Source organism: Trachypithecus francoisi, unplaced genomic scaffold, assembly GCF_009764315.1.
Source record: "Trachypithecus francoisi isolate TF-2019V2 unplaced genomic scaffold, Tfra_2.0 Lachesis_group16, whole genome shotgun sequence".
In the NCBI taxonomy this organism is placed as follows: Eukaryota; Metazoa; Chordata; class Mammalia; order Primates; family Cercopithecidae; genus Trachypithecus; species Trachypithecus francoisi.
Window position 1 is genome coordinate 95,242,709 of NW_022681461.1, and position 18,868 is coordinate 95,261,576.

An 18,868-nucleotide genomic window follows, 5' to 3' on the forward strand; every position below is an offset into this window, starting at 1 on the left:
GTGGTGACAAGGGAGGCCCCAGCCAGGCGAAGCTGCAGGCAGGGGCAGTGCAGGGACCCAGCAGGTGAAGGCCCTGGGAGTCTGCTGGCGGTGCCACAGGAGTCTGCAGGGCCCTGGGCCAGAGTTTGCAGGGCATAGGTGACTAAGCCCAGCTGTGTCTTCAGCTCAAGGCCTAGGGGAAGTGGGGCTAGGCCCTGGTAAGCGGGGTCCCTGGGCCCTTCCTGAGGCCTGGCCAGGCCGACCCCACCTGGAGGTGGCGGCTCAGGGCATTTGGCGCCTCCTTCCAAGTTCCCTGGCTTGGCAAGCGGCTGACCCTCAGGTGGACAGCAACTGGACCAGGCCCCTAAGTGGCACGACTGGGTGGGGGTGTCCCACAGAGCCCACCTCCCATCTCGCTCCAGGCTGGAGCTCAGGGTGAGTCGCAGGCTGCCGCCCTAGAGAAGAGAGCACCCTTCAGGGGCAGCCGAATGGAGATCCCTCAACAGGGAAAGCCGGAAATGACCCAGGACCGCCCCCAGGTGAGGGACAGACAACTGCACACCACAGAGCTCAAGAGAACCAACAGTGTCTCTGTATAGCAGGGAGGTGGCCAGATGAGGGATCCAGGCTGGGCCAGCCTTGTCCACAGCCCATAGAAGGACTGACCAACCAGAAGGGTGCATCAGGGGTGCCTAGAGGGTCAGAAGGCCAGGCTGGGGCCCCGAGTCCCAAGGGAGGCCTGGGAAAGCCCTGGGGGAGGCCACTTGGTGGCCGGGCCAAGCAGGTTGTGCCCAGCTGGCTCTAGAGCGCACAGAAGGGGCCTGTGTTGTGGTGCTTGGGTCTGCGAACACCCTGGATGACCACGCCAGGCACTGAGGGGAAGCGTGAGTTGTAGCAGTCCTCCACGTGGTAGGCAGCTGGGCCAGGGGTTCGAGCTGCCGAAAGAGAAGGCTGAGAGCCCCACCCAGGTGGCAGCCCCCACTTGAACCTGGCTCCCAGTTCCCACCCCTGGCCCCTGAACCTTTGTCTTAACAACGCCCACCCATGCCCCAGCCCTAGCCCTTCTCTCTCCAGGCCTCCTTACAGGTGCTGAGCCAGGAGGTGAACGCCGGAGAGCGGCTCATCGAGAAGGCCGGAGAACGGGGCCTCTGCAGGCGGCTCCCAGGAAGGATATTGTAGGTGTTGGGGCCAGGGCGTCTCTTGCCAGGTGCCTGCAAAGAGGCCTGAAGCAGGGACTGGGGCTGCACCCTGAGGCCTAGCCCCCTGGCCCCAGGCAGCCCTGGGCGGATGTGGCCCTCAGGTGTCTTGGAGGTGGAGCGGTGGCCTCTGAAGCTGAAGGCGGGGCCCGCGGGCCGGCTGAACAGCTGGTAGTGGGCTGGTGAGGGCCACTGCAAGGGGGCAGGAGACGGGGGCTGCATGGCAGGATGCTCCCCACGGATCCTCAGCCAGCTCCCCTTTGGCCCCGCTGGAACCCCCAGCCCCCTGCCTGCCTGGACTCCCCGCCCCCTTCCTGCCCAGCCCCCACCTTTTGCTCTTGGTCAAAGTCGGCTTTCTGCGTGAAGGGGTTTTCACTCTGGAACCACAAAGTCTGCCATGCCCTGCGGCCACCGCCCTCTGTAGGTGGAGGGTGGAGAGAGAGAAGGCTGGGAGCCCCACCCGGGTGACAGCCCCCACTCGAACCTGGCTCCCAGTTCCCACCCCCGGCCTCTGAACCCTTGTCCTCACAACGCCCACCCATGCCCCAGCCCTAGCCCTCCTCTCTCCACGCCTCCTTACAGGCGCTGAGCCTGGAAGTGAACACCAGGAGGGTGGAGGGGCCCTCAGGCCATGGGGGTTTCAACACAGAGGCAGAGGCCCCCATTCCCAGGGTGGAGGACAGGCCCGGTGGTCGGGCCTCAGGGAGGGGACACGCACCTCGGCCCCGGTGCTTGCAGCCGATGCTGTAGCGAGGGTGTGGGGAGGACTCTCGTACGGACGGGCTGGGCACCTGGTACCTGGTGGGACTGGGGACTTCCAGGTCAGCTGTGATCGGGGGGCGTTGCTCCAGCACTGGCCACAGGAAGCAAGCTCTGGGCCTGGGCTCCTTCCAGCAGGCCCCTCCCGCAACCCCCAAAGACCAGCTTGGGGGTGGGGTGGCCAGGACCTTCACTCACACAGCTCTCTCAGGGTCTGGGTGTAGGTGGGCAGGGACTCCTGAGGGGTGCCCGTCTGTAACCTGAGACCAGCTGGGACCTCCTTCATCTTTGGGGGCCGTGTCTCATCCCAGGCCAGCCCTGGCTCCAGGCCCAACAACAGCACAGATGCCTTGGGCCTGCAAGGGAGACCGGCAGCCACTGTCCCTCAGTCCCCACCACTCTGAGCCGCCTGCCCCACAGCCTATCCCCTCTACTGTCCCTCAGCCCCCTGGCTGCTCCCAGCCACCTGCCCAGCAACCTGCTCCCCCACTCTGTCCCTCAGCCCTGGCCACTCCCAGCTGCCTGTCCCACAGCCTGTCCCCCACACTATCCCTCAGTCCCCCAGCCACTCCCAGCCGCCTGCCCAGCAACCTGTCCCCCACTCTGTCCCTCAGCCCCCGAGCCGCCTGCCCCAAAATCTGTCTCCCCAACTGTCCCTCAGCACCCCCCTGCCAGCTGCTCCCAGGAGCCTGCCCCCACCCTCTGTCCCTCACCCCCCAGGCTGCTCCCAGCCGGCCTGTCCCACAACCCTCCCCCCACCGCTGTCCCTCAGCACCCTGGCCACTTCCAGCCGGCCTGCCCCTTCCAGCCCCACCACCCCCCTCAAGTTACTGGCTGGGCTCTGGTGGCGTCTGCCTCAGGTGGCCGTGGGTCCAGTGTTTGCCTCCATTGATGTAAAAATTGCCAGGAATTTCACTGCCTTCTGGTCAAAATTCATCATCAGTCTCCTGGCTCTCTTCCCCGAGGGCACCACCAGGCTCTGTGACCTCACTGGTAGGCCCCTCTGTTGCTGGGGCTCCTGGGGAAGATGCATTGTCTGGCCCTGGAGGGGCTGCCCCGGGCCCCCACCCCGGGCGGGCCCCTCCCCCACTAACTAGATGATCACGGGGTCTGCCTGGGCCAGGACCCCCAGCCTGCCCAAGTGACTCCTGGCCCAGCCCTCTCCCTTTCCCCCTAATTTTCCCAGCCTCCTCCCCTCTCCTGCACCCTGGGGTCTCCTGAAAGTCTGGGATCCACTCTAGCAGGTCCTCTGGGAGGACTGAGGCCTCAGCAGAGGGGGTGGAGGGAACAGGACCCATGGACATCCGCCAAGCCCTAGGAGATGCCCAGCTGTGACTGGCCAGCCAGGACTCCCTGGGGGTAGGAGGGAGGGGTCCAGGAAGGATCCCTGGAGGAAGAGGAGGAGCCGCCACCCCACCTGGGTTCCCACTTAGGGGAAAAGCAAAGCCACATCAGATGGGTCTGACACCAGAGGCAGGCCCGGCCCTGGAGCCGAGCCAGGACTGGAGTGTGAGGGCCTGCCTCTCACCTGGGGGCACAGAGACTAGAAGGTGTCACTGATGGCCAGGCTGCCTGACCTGCAAAGGAACAGCCAGCCTGCGTGAGCAAGATCCCGTGGGCACCAAGGCCCTCACTGTGTGGCCTCTGGAGCTGACCGCCGGCCGGTCCCACCCCTGACCTTGGCCCAGAATCCACCAGGGCAGGGCCTGTGAACAGGGCCAACTCGGGCCTCCTCTGCCCTCTCTGGATGCCTACCCTTCAGCACTGGGCCTGCCAGGCAGACAGATGGACACATGCTTGAGGAAGCACAGGTTTTATCTGGGCGAAGGGTTCACACCCTGTGCTCCGGAGCCCCTGTCCAGGTCATGCCAGGTTCAGCGTTGACTGGCTGCCAGTGGAACGGAGTGTACTTTGCTCATGAAGCCCTTGTCATTGGACAGATAGGCCCCTCCAGGTCCTCCCTGTCCTGTAATAAATGTTGCTGCTGTGAATGGCGCTGCTGGACATCCATCCTCTCCTTCAGAAGGTGCGTGGTGGGAAATATTCTCGCGGCGTCCGGCTCTGCACCCACACCACCACAGCCGTCACCGAAGGAGGCTTTTGTTCAAATATTGGGAAGGTCGTTCCCCACACACCAAGCTGGGTGTCCTCTAATTCATTTCCTTCACTATCTACCTGGAGACAGTGTCAGATCCCACAGGGTGAGAGCTCCCTCCCAAGACGGCCTCCAGACACAGACGGGGAGCAGGGCCTCCAGACACACACCAGTCACAAGCCTGGGCCTGTGGAACTTCTGACCAACCGGCTTCAAGTTGGGGTTCCTATGACACCCTCTTTGGGTTTAATTTGGTGTAGCCACTCATAGAACTCAGGGAAATGCTGACGTTTACTGGTTTGTTGTAAAGGATATTGATTGCAAAGAATACCAATGAAAGGCATGGGGATGGGCTGGTGCTTCCATGCCCTCACTGGTTGCCACCCTCTGGGAGCCTCCAGGCATTCCGCTGTCCAGAAGCTCCCTGAGCCCCAGTCCTCTTGGGATTTTACGGAAGCTTCCTGACGTCAGCATTGCTGTCCCTGGGGCTTGGGTGGGACCTCTCCTGGGAGGGTCTTAAGACCCACAATTAGGCCGGGCGCGGTGGCTCAAGCCTGTAATCCCAGCACTTTGGGAGGCCGAGACGGGCGGATCACGAGGTCAGGAGATCGAGACCATCCTGGCTAACACGGTGAAACCCCGTCTCTACTAAAAATACAAAAACTAGCGGGCGAGATGGCGGGCGCCTGTAGTCCCAGCTACTGGGGAGGCTGAGGCAGGAGAATGGTGTAAACCCGGGAGGCGGAGCTTGCAGTGAGCTGAGATCCGGCCACTGCACTCCAGCCTGGGCGACAGAGTGAGACTCCGCCTCAAAAAAAAAAAAAGACCCACAATTAGGCCGGCGCGGTGGCTCAAGCCTGTAATCCCAGCACTTTGGGAGGCCGAGACGGGCGGATCACGAGGTCAGGAGATCGAGACCATCCTGGCTAACATGGTGAACCCCCCGTCTCTACTAAAAATTACAAAAAACTAGCCGGGTGAGGTGGCGGGCGCCGGTAGTCCCAGATACTCAGGAGGCTGAGGCAGGAGAATGGCGTAAACCCAGGAGGCGGAGCTTGCAGTGAGCTGAGATCCGGCCACTGCACTCCAGCTGGGGGACAGAGCGAGACTCCGTCTCAAAAAAAAAAAAAAAAAAAAAAAAAGACCCACAATCAGAAAGGCAAGAATGTTAGCATCCTGCCTTGGGGCAGGCGTAAGGAGGGCAGGAGAAGGTCAAAGTCCCCCACCCACACCCCCCAGGCCTCGTACACCCAACATTCTAACAAAAGGCCCTACCAAGGGCTATGGGAATTACCAGCCAGGAACGGTGGAGGAAAACCAGCGTCTACCAGAATGCCAGACAACTTCCTAGGAGTGGAAGCAATGGTCCAAGTTTGTAGTGTCTTGTATGGACTTGATCTGTATGTACCAAATTGCTTTCCAGAAGGTGCCACCCAAATTAGAGGCCCTTCTCACCGTGAGCCTGCCAGCAGTAAACCTCAGAAACTGCTCTCAACACACAATCAGCATGTATGTGATTATGGTTCGACTTGATGCCCAAACGCTTACGGACTGTGGTCTTTCTTCTTTTTTCTTTTTCTTTTTCTTTTTTTTTTTTTTGAGACGGAGTCTTGCTGTGTCACCCAGGCTGGAGTGCAGTGGCGCGATCTCAGCTCACTGCGAGCTCCGCCTTCCAGGTTCATGCCATTCTTCTTCCTCAGCCTCCCGACTAGCTGGGACTACAGGCGCCTGCCGCCAGGCCTGGCTAATTTTTGTGTGTGTGTGTTTTTTTTTAGTAGAGACGGGGTTTCAGCGTGTTAGCCAGGATGGTCTCGATCTCCTGACCTCGTGATCCGCCCGCCTCGGCCTCCCAAAGTGCTGGGATTACAGGCTTGAGCCACCACGCCTGGCCAGTCTTTTTTCTTAAAAAGTTCATATTGGCCGGGCGCGGTGGCTCATGCCTGTAATCCCAGCACTTGGGAGGCCGAGGCGGGCGGATCACGAGGTCAGGAGATCGAGACCATCCTGGCTAACACGGTGAAACCCCGTCTCTACTAAAAATAAAAATAAAAAAATTCATATCATGTCTGCGTTTCCATGGAGGTGTTGTTTATATCTTTGTTTTGTGAGAGCTTTTTATGCTGATACTGTCATGCGCATCCCAGTGAAGAGACCACCAAACAGGCTTTGTGTGAGCACTAAAGCTTTTTAATCACCTGGGTGCAGGTGGGCTGAGTCCGAAAAGAGAGTCAGGGAAGGGAGATAAGGGTTGGGCCCTTTTATAGGATTTGGGTAGGTAAAGGAAAATGACAGTCAAAGGGGGTTCTCTGGCGGGCAGGAGTGGGGGTCGCAGGGTGCTCAGTCGGGGAGCTCTTTGAGCCAGGATGAGCCAGGAAGCAAGGACCAGCGATTTTCACTTCTTTTGTGGTGGAATGTCATCAGTTATGGCCAGGCAGGGCATTTGCACTTCTTTTGTGATTCTTCAGTGACTTCAGGCCATCTGGGCGTATACATGTAAGTCACAGGGGACACGATGGCTTGCTTGGCTTGGGCTCAGAGGCCTGACAGATACCACATTTGTTCATAACACTTGTTGCAAACTTTTCTCCAGTTTTTCAGTTTGCCTTTTGGTTGTTTTTTTGTTTGTTGAGAAGTGGTGTGGTTCTGTCGCCCAGGCTGGAGTGCAGTGGTTCGATCTCAGCTCACTGCAGCCTCAACCTCCCAGGCTCAGGTCATCCTCCCACCTCAGCCTCCCAAGTAGCTGGGATCACAGGCTCGTTCACCACGCCTGGCTAATTTTTCTTTCTTTTTTGTAGAGGTGGGGTTTCCCCATGTGCCCAGCAGGCTTGAACTCCTAGGCTGAAGCAATCTGCCCACCTGATTCTGCCTCAGCCTCCCAAAGCACCACAATGATAGGCGTGAGCCACAGCGCCCAGCCTGTCTTCCTTTTTTTTTTTTTTTGAGACTGAGTCTTGCTCTGTGGCCCGGGCTGGAGTGCAGTGGCACGATCTCGGCTCACTGCAACCTCCACTTCCCAGGTTCACGCCATTCTCCTGCCTCAGCCTCCCGAGTAGCTGGGACTACAGGCGCCTGCCACAGCACCTGGCTAATGTTTGTATTTTTAGTAGAGATGGGGTTTCATCATGTCAGTCAGGCTGGTCTCGAACTCCTGACCTCGTGATCTGCCCACCTCAGCCTCCCAAACTGCTGGGATTACTGGCGTGAGCCATGGCACCCGGCTGCCTTCCTTCATTTTTATGGTTAGGAAGTCCTTCCTGTACAAAAAAAAGAACAAGGCCGGGCGCGGTGGCTCAAGCCTGTAATCCCAGCACTTTGGGAGGCCGAGACGGGCGGTCGCGAGGTCAGGAGATCGAGACCATCCTGGCTAACATGGTGAAAACCCGTCTCTACTAAAAATACAAAAACTAGCGGGCGAGATGGCGGGCGCCTGTAGTCCCAGCTACTCGGGAGGCTGAGGCAGGAGAATGGCGTAAACCCGGAGGCGGAGCTTGCAGTGAGCTGAGATCCGGCCACTGCACTCCAGTCCGGGCGACAGAGCGAGACTCCGCCTCAAAAAAAAAAAAAAAAAAAAAAAAAAGAACAAAATCAGGATTTGCTTAAAATGTAAACATAACGCCCCGCCCCACATGAAGGACTGGAGGGAGAGTTCGCACAGCCCCGTGGGCCGGGAAGCCCCTGACTCCAACTGAGGCTCTGCAGCTGCAAGTCCTCCTGTCAGAGGAAGGGGCCTGGGGACTCCCTTAGCCTCACCCTGAGACTGGGGCTGGTGGCCTCCTGGGGGCAGCAAGAGCCCAGGCCCTTTCTGGGCGGGGGGGCAGTCCTGTTTTCTGAGCTCTGAAGTTAATGGGACTTCCTCCCAGGCCCCCTGCCTTACCGCGACTCCTCCCCGGCCTGGCACCTGTCTGGGCCTCAGTGTCTCACCTGTGCAGTGTGAGCCCTCACAGGGTTATCGAGGTGTCCTGGCCCAGGAGGTGCCCACAATGCCGGTCCCTCACAATGGTTGCCCGGTGACGGGATTGCCCTCAGGGAAGGGAGCTGGATGCCGGGAGGGACTGGAGCCAGCAAGGCCAGAGTGAAAGCAAAATGACAACTACTCAGAAACACGATCTCTTCACGCCAGAGCCTCACTATATCCCTGGGTGAGAGCCGGGAGGGAGCTCTGGAGGTGGCTGGGGCCGGGGCTACAGGAGGGGGAGAATGGCTGGGGCCTGAGGCATGAAGGCCAGCTGTGAGGGGCCCAGAGCTGGACCCCAGGAAGCTGAGGGCCACACCATGGGGCACTACAGTCTGTGGGCTGGGGAGCCCTGGGACAGGGGAAGCTCAGGGATGGGGCTGCCAGGGACCCAGGCCTTACCCTCCCCGCTGGTGCACAACTGCGAACGCCACACCAGGTGGCCAGCACACCTGTCGAGCAGAAACTGGGGCAGCCAAGCAGCCAGCAGAGGCCAGCTAGTAAGTGCCCGACGCCCATTCCGGAGAGGACTCCACACTTCATTTTATTTATTTATTTTTGAGACAGAGTTTCGCTCTTGTTGCCCAGGCTGGAATGCAATGCTGCAATCTTGGCTCACCCCAACCTCTGCCTCCCGGGTTCAAGCGATTCTCCTGTCTCAGCTTCCCGAGAAGCTGGGATTACAGGCACCTGCCACCACGGACCCAGCTAATTTTGTATTTTTAGTAGGGACAGGGTTTCTTTATGTTGATCAGGCTGATCTTGAACTCCTGACCTCAAGTAATCTGCCCACCTCGGCCTCCCAAAGTGCTGGGATGACAGGCTTGAGCCACTGCGCCAGGCCAGGACTCCAGACTTTAAAGACGAGATGAGCAAACGCCAGGCTGCCTCACTAGATATCCCCCCAAACAAAAAATAAAAGTAACCCCTGAACGGAACGTGTGTGTGCACACCTACATACACACACGCTACATGCAAAGGGGAAAGGCTGGGAAGAAACCACACTTGCCTCTGAACAGCTACGTCTGGGGAAGGGGCAGGTGAAGCCGCGGCTCAGCATTGCTCAGCTTTATTTATTTATTTATTTATTTTATTTATTTTTTTTGAGACGGAGTCTCGCTCCGTCCCCCAGGCTGGAGTGCAGTGGCCGGATCTCAGCTCACTGCAAACTCCGCCTCCCAGGTTTATGCCATTCTCCTGCCTCAGCCTCCCGAGTAGCTGGGACGACAGGCGCCTGCCACCTCACCCGGCTAGTTTTGTATTTTTTAGTAGAGACGGGGTTTCACCGTGTTAGCCAGGATGGTCTCGATCTCCTGACCTCGTGATCCGCCCATATCGGCCTCCCAAAGTGCTGGGATTACAGGCTTGAGCCACTGCGCCCGGCTATTTATTTATTTATTGAGATGGAGTCTCACTCTGTTGCCCAGGCTGGAGTGCAGTAGTGCCATCTGGGCTCACTGCAAGCTCTGCCTCCTGGGTTCACGCCATTCTCCTGCCTCAGCCTCCCGAGCAGCTGGGACTACAGGCGCCCGCCACCATGCCTGGCTAATTTTTTGTGTTTTTAGTAGAGATGGGGTTTCACCGTGTTAGCCAGGATGGTCTCAATCTCCTGACCTCATGATCTACCTGCCTCAGCCTCCCAAACTGCTGGGATTATAGGTGTGAGCCACCATGCCTGGCCAGTTGCTTGGCTTTTAAACTCACAAGGCTGCGCTAATTTTGGCCATTTTTATTTTTATTTATTTATTTTGAAACAAAGTCTCGTCATTGCCCAGGCTGGAATGCAGTGGCACGATCTCGGCTCACTGCATCCTCCACCTCCCGGGTTCAAACGATTCTCCTGTCTCAGCCTCCTGAGTAGCTGGGATTACAGGCAGCCACCACCACGCCCGGCTAATTTTTTTTTTTTTTTTGAGATGGAGTCTCGCTCTGTCACCCAGGCTGGAGTGCAGTGGTCGAATCTCGGCTCACTGCAACCTCCGCCTCCCGGGTTCAAGCAGTTCTCCTGCCTCAGCCTCCTGAGCAGCTGGAACTACAGGCGCCCACCACCACACTCTAGTAATTTTGGTATTTTTAGTAGAGACAGAGTTTCATGGTGTTAGCCAGGATTGTCTAGATCTCCTGACCTCATGATCCCCCGGTCTCAGCCTCCCAGAGTGTTGGGATTACAGGCGTGAGCCACCATGCCCGGCCCTTTGGCAATTTTTAAAAGGAAGGTAGTTCTTACTTCTTGAATGATCACATAGACCCTGAGGCGCTGAACCACCTGTGACAACCTGCACCACCCCATGCCACACGAGGCCAAATGAGGGTCCCGAAAAGCCCAGCTCTCCACCTGCCTCCCAGTCCTGGTCCTGTGCAGGAGGCTACTGGCCTCTTGGAGTGGCACAGGTCCAGGCCAAGCCCACCCAACACCCTCCTGGTGGGCCCAGTGTGTGTTCAAGGGGCGGTCCCTCACCTACGCCCTGGCCCACACGTCCTGTGCCTGTATTTGCCTTGCCAGGGCAGAGCACCCCGGAGTGGCTGGAATGAGGGGTAGGAGGGGGTTGGAGGGGCTGGTACAAGGCAGGCGGCCATCTGCTGTGGTGCTGATGTGTTCCCAGCATGGGGTGTGTGCCACCCGTTCAGGTTACGAGAGCCCCAGAAGGCAAGTGTCACTGCAGCCCCATTTACAGGTGAGCAGAGGGCAGGCGACCTGCCACGGGCCAAGCTGCTGCTGAAGTGGCCAGCAGGCTGGGTCCACATGTGGCTTGAAGGGGCCCTGCCCAGTGCTGGGGCTGCCCTTGAGACCTGCCCTGCCTCCTTCTCTTCCCTCCACAGCTATGCCGGCTTCTTTCCACAGCTGCGCTACCAGGTGGGGAACACCTATGGGCGTACCACGGGGCAGCTCCTCACAGACCCCAGTGTACAGAAGAGCCCCTGCTCTGTGCTGTCCCCCATGTCCAAGCCCAAGTTCATGGAGGACTTCAGCCAGTCCAAACCCCCGAGGGTTCCCTGCCAAGACCTGATGGAGCCCTACATTCCCCACTACACCAGTGAGCCGCCAGTCCCCGACCCTGCACCCTCCTGCGCCCGCCTGCCTGTCCTGGCACTCACAGGCTGCCCTGTTGGTACAGGTCTGAAGCCCTATAAGGACTTTGAGATCCTTGGCCAGCTCCCACCCTTGGAGGTGGACGCCCAGGAGCCGCCAGGGGGAGAGAACATAGCCAGACAGATTCTGCTACCTGCAGGCTTCATGCCCTACCCCCCGCACCCTCCGTGCCCACCAGGCAGGAAGGGGGACTCCAGAGACTTGGGACACCCAGCATACTGCGAAGATGCCTGGAAGAGCACCACTCCTGTCTGCGAGGCCCCCAGGCAGCACCAGGTAGCCAGGGGATGCACCAGTGCCAAGCCCATTCCACTCAGCCCCAGGTGGGAGCTGCACCTTGACCTCCGCCCCCTCCCCGCTCCAGCTGTACCACTGCCGGAGGGATGAGTACCCACCCCCCGCCCGCCAGCAGGAGACACTAGATGTGGGCAGGTTCCAGCGGCTGCCGCAGCTGGACCACCCCAACCTGATCCAACGCAAGGCCATCTCAGGTGGGTGCGGGCCTGGGTTGGGCTGGACGAGGACGACCCTCCCCACAAGGTTCTTGCAGTGTGAGAGCCCCTGAGGAGACTGCCACGGGGCCCACTTTTCCTGCTCCAGAACGGGCTAGCGGGCTGGGGGGACCTTCTCTGCCTCCCAGCTGCTTCCAGGAGCCCAGCTTTTCCCATGACGAGGCAGTGCCCTGCCTGCCTGTTCCCATTTGGCCACATCAGGCAGTCACCAACGTTCAGGGAAGGAACGGGAGCCTTGCCTGGCTTCCCTGACACGTCTGGGGGCAGGTGGATGTGTCCAGGGGAGGACCATGTGGGGTAGCCCGCACATCTGCCCACCCCCAGGCTATGCTGGCTTCATTCCCCGGTTCGCCTGGGTAATGGGGGTGAATTACCGAGAGGGTATCACGCAAGCCATGGACGAGTTCGACAAGAGCCAGGTAGGAGAACGCCATCTAGGGCCTGCTCCCAGCTCACACACTTCCTCTCCTGCCTGGCAGCTTCCCTGGAGAGTGCCTTGAAGGCCAGGTTCCCTGAGAAGCCTGAGGGGGCTCTGCCTGCCTCTCTCCTGTCCCGGGAGGTGCCACCCCAACCCCTCTCTCCTGAGTCTTGCTTGGATCCCTGCACTCAAGTTTCGGAGTCGGGGGTTGGGGGATGCAGAAGGCTGGGAGCATGAGCAGCTTCCCCCACGGAGAGTGCCGGCCCTCCGGCCAGGCCCCCACTGGGAGAGTTTACTAGCCTGCTGGAGAGGCAGCTTGTCAGCACCTGCCTGTCTTCCCAGTTTCTATTTAGAAACCCCCACTGTGACCTGGGTGAGAAGCTGCCCGGAACACACTGGCCCAGCAACCACATCTACAGCAGCCAAGGCCTGATCCCCTTCTACATGGGGTTCATCCCCTGTGAGTACTGGGTGGGAAGGGTCACACCCACACCCCTGGCCAACGTGGGGAGGGGCAGCTGTACCTGCCCGCCCTTCGTTGCTGGTTCAGGACCACCTTTCTGACCAGTTACCAAGCAGGGTCCCACCTTGGTTGGGGTAGGATTGTCTGCCATCCTCCCTACCCCTTTCGGAAGGGGGCTAAAGTCCCAGACACAGGCCAACGGGCCCCGAGGTTGGGTACCCAGAACAGGACAGGCCTGCCTTCAAGAAGCAGGTTCCCCACCAAGCAGATCCCCAGGGCAGCCCCATGCTTCTCTGAAGCCTGGGTGTCCAGCCCATGCTGGTCCCTGGCCACATAAGCCCAGCTCAGCTGCAGCCTGGCTCCCCGCAGCCATGCAGGACAACTACGCACTGACGTTCGGCAACAGCACCCAGAGGGCCTACTGGAAGGAATGGGCGAGGCGAAACCGCACACTATGAAAATGCTTTAATGGTGGTGTCTGTACAGCATGGGATAAGGACAGGGAAAACAGCAAGTGCACACACAGCGGGACAGGCCACAGGACAGGCTGGGAGTGAATAAAGAGTTCGCACTGCTTCCCTGCTTTCCCTGGTGACTGAAGGCTCTAGGCCACCTCCTCCTCAGCCTCCTCCTCGAACTCGCCCTCCTCCTCGGCCGTGGCGTCCTGGTACTGCTGGTACTCGGACACCAGGTCATTCATGTTGCTCTCGGCCTCGGTGAACTCCATCTCGTCCATGCCCTCGCCCGTGTACCAGTGCAGGAAGGCCTTGCGCCGGAACATGGCCGTGAACTGCTCGGAGATGCGCTTGAACAGCTCCTGGATGGCCGTGCTGTTGCCAATGAAGGTGGCGGACATTTTTAGCCCCCGAGGCGGGATGTCACAGACAGCTGTTTTCACATTGTTGGGGATCCACTCAACAAAATAGCTGCTGTTTTTGTTTTGGACATTAAGCATTTGCTCATCCACCTCCTTCATGGACATGCGGCCCCTAAACACGGCAGCAACCGTCAGGTAGCGGCCATGGCGGGGGTCACAAGCAGCCATCATGTTCTTAGCATCAAACATCTGCTGGGTGAGCTCAGGCACGGTCAGGGCCCGGTACTGCTGGCTGCCCCGGCTGGTCAGCGGGGCAAAGCCGGGCATGAAGAAGTGCAGGCGGGGGAATGGGACCATGTTCACAGCCAGCTTCCGCAAGTCAGCATTGAGCTGGCCTGGGAAGCGCAGGCAGGTGGTGACCCCACTCATGGTAGCAGACACCAGGTGGTTCAGGTCACCATAGGTGGGCGTGGTCAGCTTTAGGGTTCTGAAGCAAATGTCGTAGAGAGCTTCGTTATCAATGCAGTAGGTCTCATCTGTGTTTTCTACGAGCTGGTGGACTGAGAGGGTGGCGTTGTAGGGCTCCACCACTGTGTCTGACACCTTGGGCGAAGGCACCACACTGAACGTGTTCATGATCCTGTCTGGGTACTCCTCCCGGATCTTGCTGATGAGGAGGGTACCCATCCCAGACCCCGTCCCCCCACCCAGGGAGTGGGTCAGCTGGAAACCCTGCAGGCAGTCACAGCTCTCAGCCTCCTTCCTCACAACATCCAGCACCGAGTCCACCAGCTCCGCGCCTTCTGTGTAGTGCCCCTTGGCCCAGTTGTTCCCAGCACCACTCTGACCTGTGAGAAAATGTAATCATTTATCATCCAGGTAGACAGCACTACTGGTCACCACCACCATGCGAAAAGGGCCTGGTGACATGGTGTGAGCTGACCCCAGAATTCACCCTGCAGGTAGAGCAAAGAGACCTCTCAAAGTGAAAGGACAGCAGCCTGCCCTGCTACAGATTAAGGGCCAAACCTGAGAGCTTAACAAACCCCTCCCCGGGGAGCGGGGGGCCACTGCCAATTCCCAAGGACAGAGCAGCAACCACTGCCCCCAGCTCAGCTCCCTGCAAGGAGATTACGTGTGTAGCAGCTCCTTGCCTCGGCAGACAGCTGGACCTTGCTCTCAAAGCCGATTTAGGAGAGGGGATTGAGTGGCTCAGACGAGAGCGTCCAGGGGCCCGGGCTGCGCAGTTCCCACGGAGGTGCCCTTGGAGCAGCCCCTTGACCTTTTGAGCCGCCGCCCAGCCCCCAGTCGCAGCTCACCGAAGACGAAGTTGTCCGGCCGGAAGATCTGCCCGAAGGGCCCCGAGCGCACGGAGTCCATGGTGCCGGGCTCCAGATCCACGAGCACTGCGCGGGGCACGTACTTTCCGCCTGCGGGGACGGGAGGGCGTCAGCCAGGGCAGGGGCCGCGGGGACCCCGGAGGGCGGTCGGGGAAAGGGCCGGGGCCTCACCGGTGGCCTCGTTGTAGTACACGTTGATGCGCTCCAGCTGCAGGTCGCTGTCCCCGTGGTAGGTGCCCGTGGGGTCGATGCCGTGCTCATCGCTGATCACCTCCCAGAACTAGAAGGGACGCGGGCGGGCCCGGGCGGGTCGGGGCTGAGTCACCGCGGCCGGTGCGCAGGGAGGCAGCCCCGCCCCGGACGGGTGCGGCAGCCCGGCCCTCCCCGCCCCTCCCCCGCCCTGCGCGCCTTGGCCCCCGGGTTCCTGGGGGCTTCGGTGGCCAGGCTCGGCCCAGTCCCCGCGGAGTGAGCCCGGCGGCCGCAATGCGGCGACTCCGCCCGGCCGCTGCTGCCGCCATCTTCCCCGGCTGCCCGCCCGCCCCGCCCGGCAGGCCCGCGCCGGCCTCAGCGCCCCGGCAACTTACCTTGGCGCCGATTTGGTTGCCGCACTGCCCGGCCTGCAGGTGCACGATTTCCCTCATGATGGCGGCGGCGGCTGGGACGCGGGCGGAAGTAGAGAAACAGAAGCGAAGGAGCGGGCGCGCAAAGTGCTACAACCGACGCTCCGCTAACGTTTATATATCCTCCGCGCCCGCCTCCGCCAGCCTCGGATTGGGCTGCCAGAACGAGGCCGGCAAGCTCCCTCGTTTGATTGGTCTCGCCCTCGTTAATCGAGCCGCCTAAGGTCCGCCTTTTTAAGCCAGTTTGATCTTTATTGGTCAGCCGCAGCCTCCTATCTCCCTATCACAATCCACCCCCGGCGCTGCAGTGCTCCGTCCATTGGGTGTTTCAAATGATTGATTTGCCCTCTCATTGGCTGGCTGCCGGGAGCACGCCGCCAGGCTGGCGCTATTGGCTGCGCTGGGTCAGCGTCCTGGTAACCGCCGCAGTGCCGCGGGAGGCGCGCGAACGGGGTGGGGCGCAGGCGCGGGCTTCCGGTCGGGCGGCGGGCAGCTGCGCGCCGGGCGCCGGGGGAGGGCGGGCCCGACGGGCCTCGGGCAAGCACAGTCCTGGCTCTGAGCCGGGGAGGTCCTTTCGGGAGCTGGGAAGGGCAGGCCCGGCGGCGGCCCCGCGTCCAGAGTCGCGCCCTCGCCGGCCCTGCGCCGGGACACGGCAGCTGTGCGCTGGGCCGGTTCTGGAGCGGGATCCGCACGGAACGAGCCCGGGGCCTCCAGGCCGAGGAGGCTGCGATGCCTTAAAAGCAGAAAGATACACGGGCTCGGGGGCTGCGGCGGTGGAGGGGAGCGCACCACAGAGTCGCAGAGGCCCCGGAGTTTCCTGCTCCGGGGTCCTGCACGCCCACTGCCCTCGCGGTCGGGTGAGGGGAGCACGTGGGGGACGGCCTGGGCGGAGGGCAGGGGAGGGGAGCGGAGGGGCGAGGCCTCCCCCGCAGCTGCGCGCCCTGTCCTGTTGTGGAGACGGCGCTGGCCGTGCGCCGGTCGCCTTGGTACCTCGGCCCCAGGAGTGCGGGAGCTCCTTGGAGACCAGGACAGCGCCCAGACCTCCCCCGGCGGGTGGGCCCCGACCTCTGGGCTCCAGGGCGGGTATCCCTACCACGGGTCAGCGCGCTGGGGCTGAGACATACTTCTATTAGTGCTTTTCCTAATTTATGACTTGATTTCTACTTGGGTGGAAAAAGAAACTTCTAAACAAAATGAATTACATGTGGTTGCGCCTTTAATCAGTCTGTTTAAAAACAAACGCGCTGTATTTTTGTAGCATTTTTATTTTACTTAATTTATTATTTTGAGACAGTCTTGCTCTGTCTCCCAGGCTGGAGTGCAGTGGCGCGATCTCGGCCCCCCCCAGATTCAAGCGATTCTTCTGCCTCAGCCTCCTCAGTAGCTGGGACTGCAGGCACCCGCCACCACGCCAGTTTTTGTTTTTTTGGTAGAAATGGGATTTCACCATGTTGGCCAAGCTGGTCTCAAACTCCTGACCTCAAGTGATCCGCCCGCCTCAGCCTCCCAAATTGCTGGGATTACTGGAATGAGCCAGTGTGCCTTCTGTATTTTTGTAGCTTTATTCTTTTTTTTTTTTTTTTTGAGATGGAGTTTTGCTCTTGTCGCCCAGGCTGGAGTGCAGTGGCCGGATCTTGCTCACTGCAACCTCCGCCTCCTGGGTTCAAGTGATTCTCCTGCCTCAGCCTCCCAAGTAGCTGGGACTACAGGTGTGCACCACCATGCCTGGCTAATTTTTTTTTTTTTTTTTGAGACAGAGTCTCGCTCTGTCTTCTCCTGCCTCAGCCTCCCGAGTAGCTATGATTACAGGGGCCCGCCACCACGCCCAGCTAATTTCTGTATTTTTAGTAGAGATGAGGTTTCACCATCTTGGCCAGGCTCGTCTCGAACTAACCTTGTGATCCACCCGCCTCGGCCTCTCACAGTGCTGGGATTACAGGCGTGAGCCACTGCATCTGGCTGTATTTTTGTAGCATTTTAAATAAGTTACACTATCAGGTCTGCCCTGAGAGTCTCCTGTGCTCTGGCCACTGGGCATCTGTCTCCCAACTGAAGGGTTTTGGAAACAATATCTGTTTATGTATTTTTCTGTTCCTGGAGGGACCGCACCTCCGTCTTCACCACATAGTATGTGATACCGGAAGTCAGGACACGCAGCACCAGAGCATGCACGGGAATCAGCATTGTCCTTCCGGGGTGAGGGCCTGCAGCTGTGCTCACCCCTCGGGGGTCTGTTGCCAGTTTGCCATCCTGTCCAGGAGGGTGGCCTTCCCCACAGATCAGTCCAGGAAGACGGACCTGGCTTCCAGCGACCACTCTGACACAGGCCTTGACCCTCAGAGGGACTGGGTCCTGCAGTGGCCTGAGGGATGCACAGGTTGCTGCCAGCCATCCAAGGGTTCTTCTAGTGCCCAGGGCATCCTGGGGTCCTGCAGAGTAGCTCAGCTATCCAGGCAGTAGTCAGGGACATGTGGAAACCTCATAACATTGAGTTGTCACAAAGGGGAGGAAGGAGAAGCTCTGGTTTTTTTTCCCCAGTGAGCTGTGCAGAGCGCCCAACTGAGTCTGCTCTTTGAGGTGTGTGGCATACCTGCACCTTGTCAGAGTCTCCCAACCCCTCTCTGGTAAAGGCTTCTGCTTCCTGTGACCAGTGCCCACGGGGCTGGGAGGTCAGTGTGCCACCCCTGTTTCACAGTTGTCACCTGCCCAGGTGAGAGCCCCAGAGCTCACCATGGCACCAGCTGGCCCACTTTGCCCTGGCATTGCCCTGGTGAGGTGGACACTGGCTGGGGACAAGACAGCAGTAGACACCCTGAAGCTTGGGCCTGAGCCCAGCAAGGACAGCAGCTCCCCCTGTTGCACAAAACTGGTTGGGGGAGGCTCTGCAGGTCCCTACCCTGAGCCAAGGTGCCCTGCTGCAGGATGGAGAAGCAGGATAGTATGGGGCAGGAGGATCATCAGCTCCTGGGGCCTGGGGTCCATGGCCAGGCAGCATACAGTCCAAGGAGGGCCAGAAGGGCAGGGAAGCGGGGCAGGTGTGGCTGTGGGAGTGCTGGGCGCCTGCCCTCCTCCTCCTGCAGCTGTTGGAGGATCTACAACGAAAGCTCTGTTTACTGGTGGCCATGGTCCCAGCGGGAGGGTGTGTTACCGCCAGGCAGGGGCAGCAGGCAGACAGTATTGGTGGCCTTAAAGGACCCGGCGTCCAGCCTTTGTGGGAGACCTCACCTGCCCTGGAAGGACAGGTGCATGGGATGCTTCCTCCCCCTTTCCACAAGGGCCTCACTGATTTCCCCCAAAGGGCAGGGGAACTCCCGGGCCCCTCAGTCTCCCCAGGGAGTTAGTCAAGCCTGTTCCCTACATGGGTGCCAGACGGTTCCATGAGGCGGATGTCAGGTCCACAGGGGTGTCCAAGAATCACAGGGCTGTGGGAACCAAAGCTCCAGCTGCTGGGGGTCCTGTTCTCTCTGGAGTCCACCCCCGAGGCCCCGCGGCTCCCAGAGCAGGTGGTCACCTCCCTCCGTGGGTGAAATCAAGGCCCAGGAGGCCTAGGAGTTTGAGGGGTGGCTGGGGCAGAGGACCCAGGGAAGAGTGGGGGCCAAGGGGACAGAGGGCCTGGGGGTCATGAG

General features: G+C 60.0%; 3 protein-coding genes across 5 annotated transcripts; 1 reads left to right on the plus strand and 2 right to left on the minus strand.

The window, feature by feature from the left end:
- Positions 1-553: 553 nt before the first annotated feature.
- Positions 554-2,889, minus strand: STPG3 (sperm-tail PG-rich repeat containing 3). The gene is given in 7 exon segments (XM_033238405.1): positions 554-914; positions 1,064-1,367; positions 1,505-1,593; positions 1,894-2,028; positions 2,133-2,290; positions 2,766-2,838; positions 2,841-2,889. Coding segments are annotated over 7 exon segments (927 nt in total). The 5' UTR covers positions 2,875-2,889; the 3' UTR covers positions 554-780.
- A 5,126-nt stretch (positions 2,890-8,015) lies between these two features.
- On the plus strand, positions 8,016-13,041 carry FAM166A (family with sequence similarity 166 member A). 3 transcript variants are annotated; one of them, XM_033238415.1, is made up of 7 exons: positions 8,041-8,168; positions 10,802-11,016; positions 11,098-11,348; positions 11,437-11,563; positions 11,909-12,003; positions 12,345-12,462; positions 12,835-13,041. In XM_033238415.1, the coding sequence occupies exons 1-7, from the start codon at positions 8,113-8,115 to the stop codon at positions 12,921-12,923; spliced, it is 951 nt and encodes a 316-aa protein (XP_033094306.1). In that variant the 5' UTR covers positions 8,041-8,112; the 3' UTR covers positions 12,924-13,041. The 3 variants fall into 3 exon arrangements, with proteins under 3 accessions (XP_033094307.1, XP_033094306.1, XP_033094304.1); XM_033238413.1 differs by having other exon boundaries at positions 10,802-11,348; XM_033238416.1 differs by lacking the exons at positions 11,909-12,003; positions 12,835-13,041 and having other exon boundaries at positions 8,016-8,168; positions 10,802-11,348; positions 12,356-12,446.
- TUBB4B (tubulin beta 4B class IVb) lies at positions 12,914-15,579 on the minus strand. The gene is made up of 4 exons (XM_033238412.1): positions 15,207-15,579; positions 14,794-14,902; positions 14,602-14,712; positions 12,914-14,130 (listed from the first exon to the last, which is right to left on the minus strand). The coding sequence occupies exons 1-4, from the start codon at positions 15,261-15,263 to the stop codon at positions 13,070-13,072; spliced, it is 1,338 nt and encodes a 445-aa protein (XP_033094303.1). The 5' UTR covers positions 15,264-15,579; the 3' UTR covers positions 12,914-13,069.
- Between the last annotated feature and the right edge of the window lie 3,289 nt (positions 15,580-18,868).

What these genes read in the sequence shown, in the direction of transcription:
- FAM166A (XM_033238413.1), top strand. Translation starts at nt 8,113, where the DNA reads ATGACAACTACTCAGAAACACGATCTCTTCACGCCAGAGCCTCACTAT. An exon ending in ACGAGTTCGACAAGAGCCAG is followed by an intron (nt 12,004 to 12,344) that starts GTAGGAGAACGC and finishes CTGTCTTCCCAG; the next exon opens with TTTCTATTTAGAAACCCCCA. An exon ending in CTACATGGGGTTCATCCCCT is followed by an intron (nt 12,463 to 12,834) that starts GTGAGTACTGGG and finishes GGCTCCCCGCAG; the next exon opens with CCATGCAGGACAACTACGCA.
- TUBB4B (XM_033238412.1), bottom strand. Translation starts at nt 15,263, where the DNA reads ATGAGGGAAATCGTGCACCTGCAGGCCGGGCAGTGCGGCAACCAAATC. An exon ending in GTACTACAACGAGGCCACCG is followed by an intron (nt 14,713 to 14,793) that starts GTGAGGCCCCGG and finishes CCGTCCCCGCAG; the next exon opens with GCGGAAAGTACGTGCCCCGC. An exon ending in GCCGGACAACTTCGTCTTCG is followed by an intron (nt 14,131 to 14,601) that starts GTGAGCTGCGAC and finishes ATTTTCTCACAG; the next exon opens with GTCAGAGTGGTGCTGGGAAC.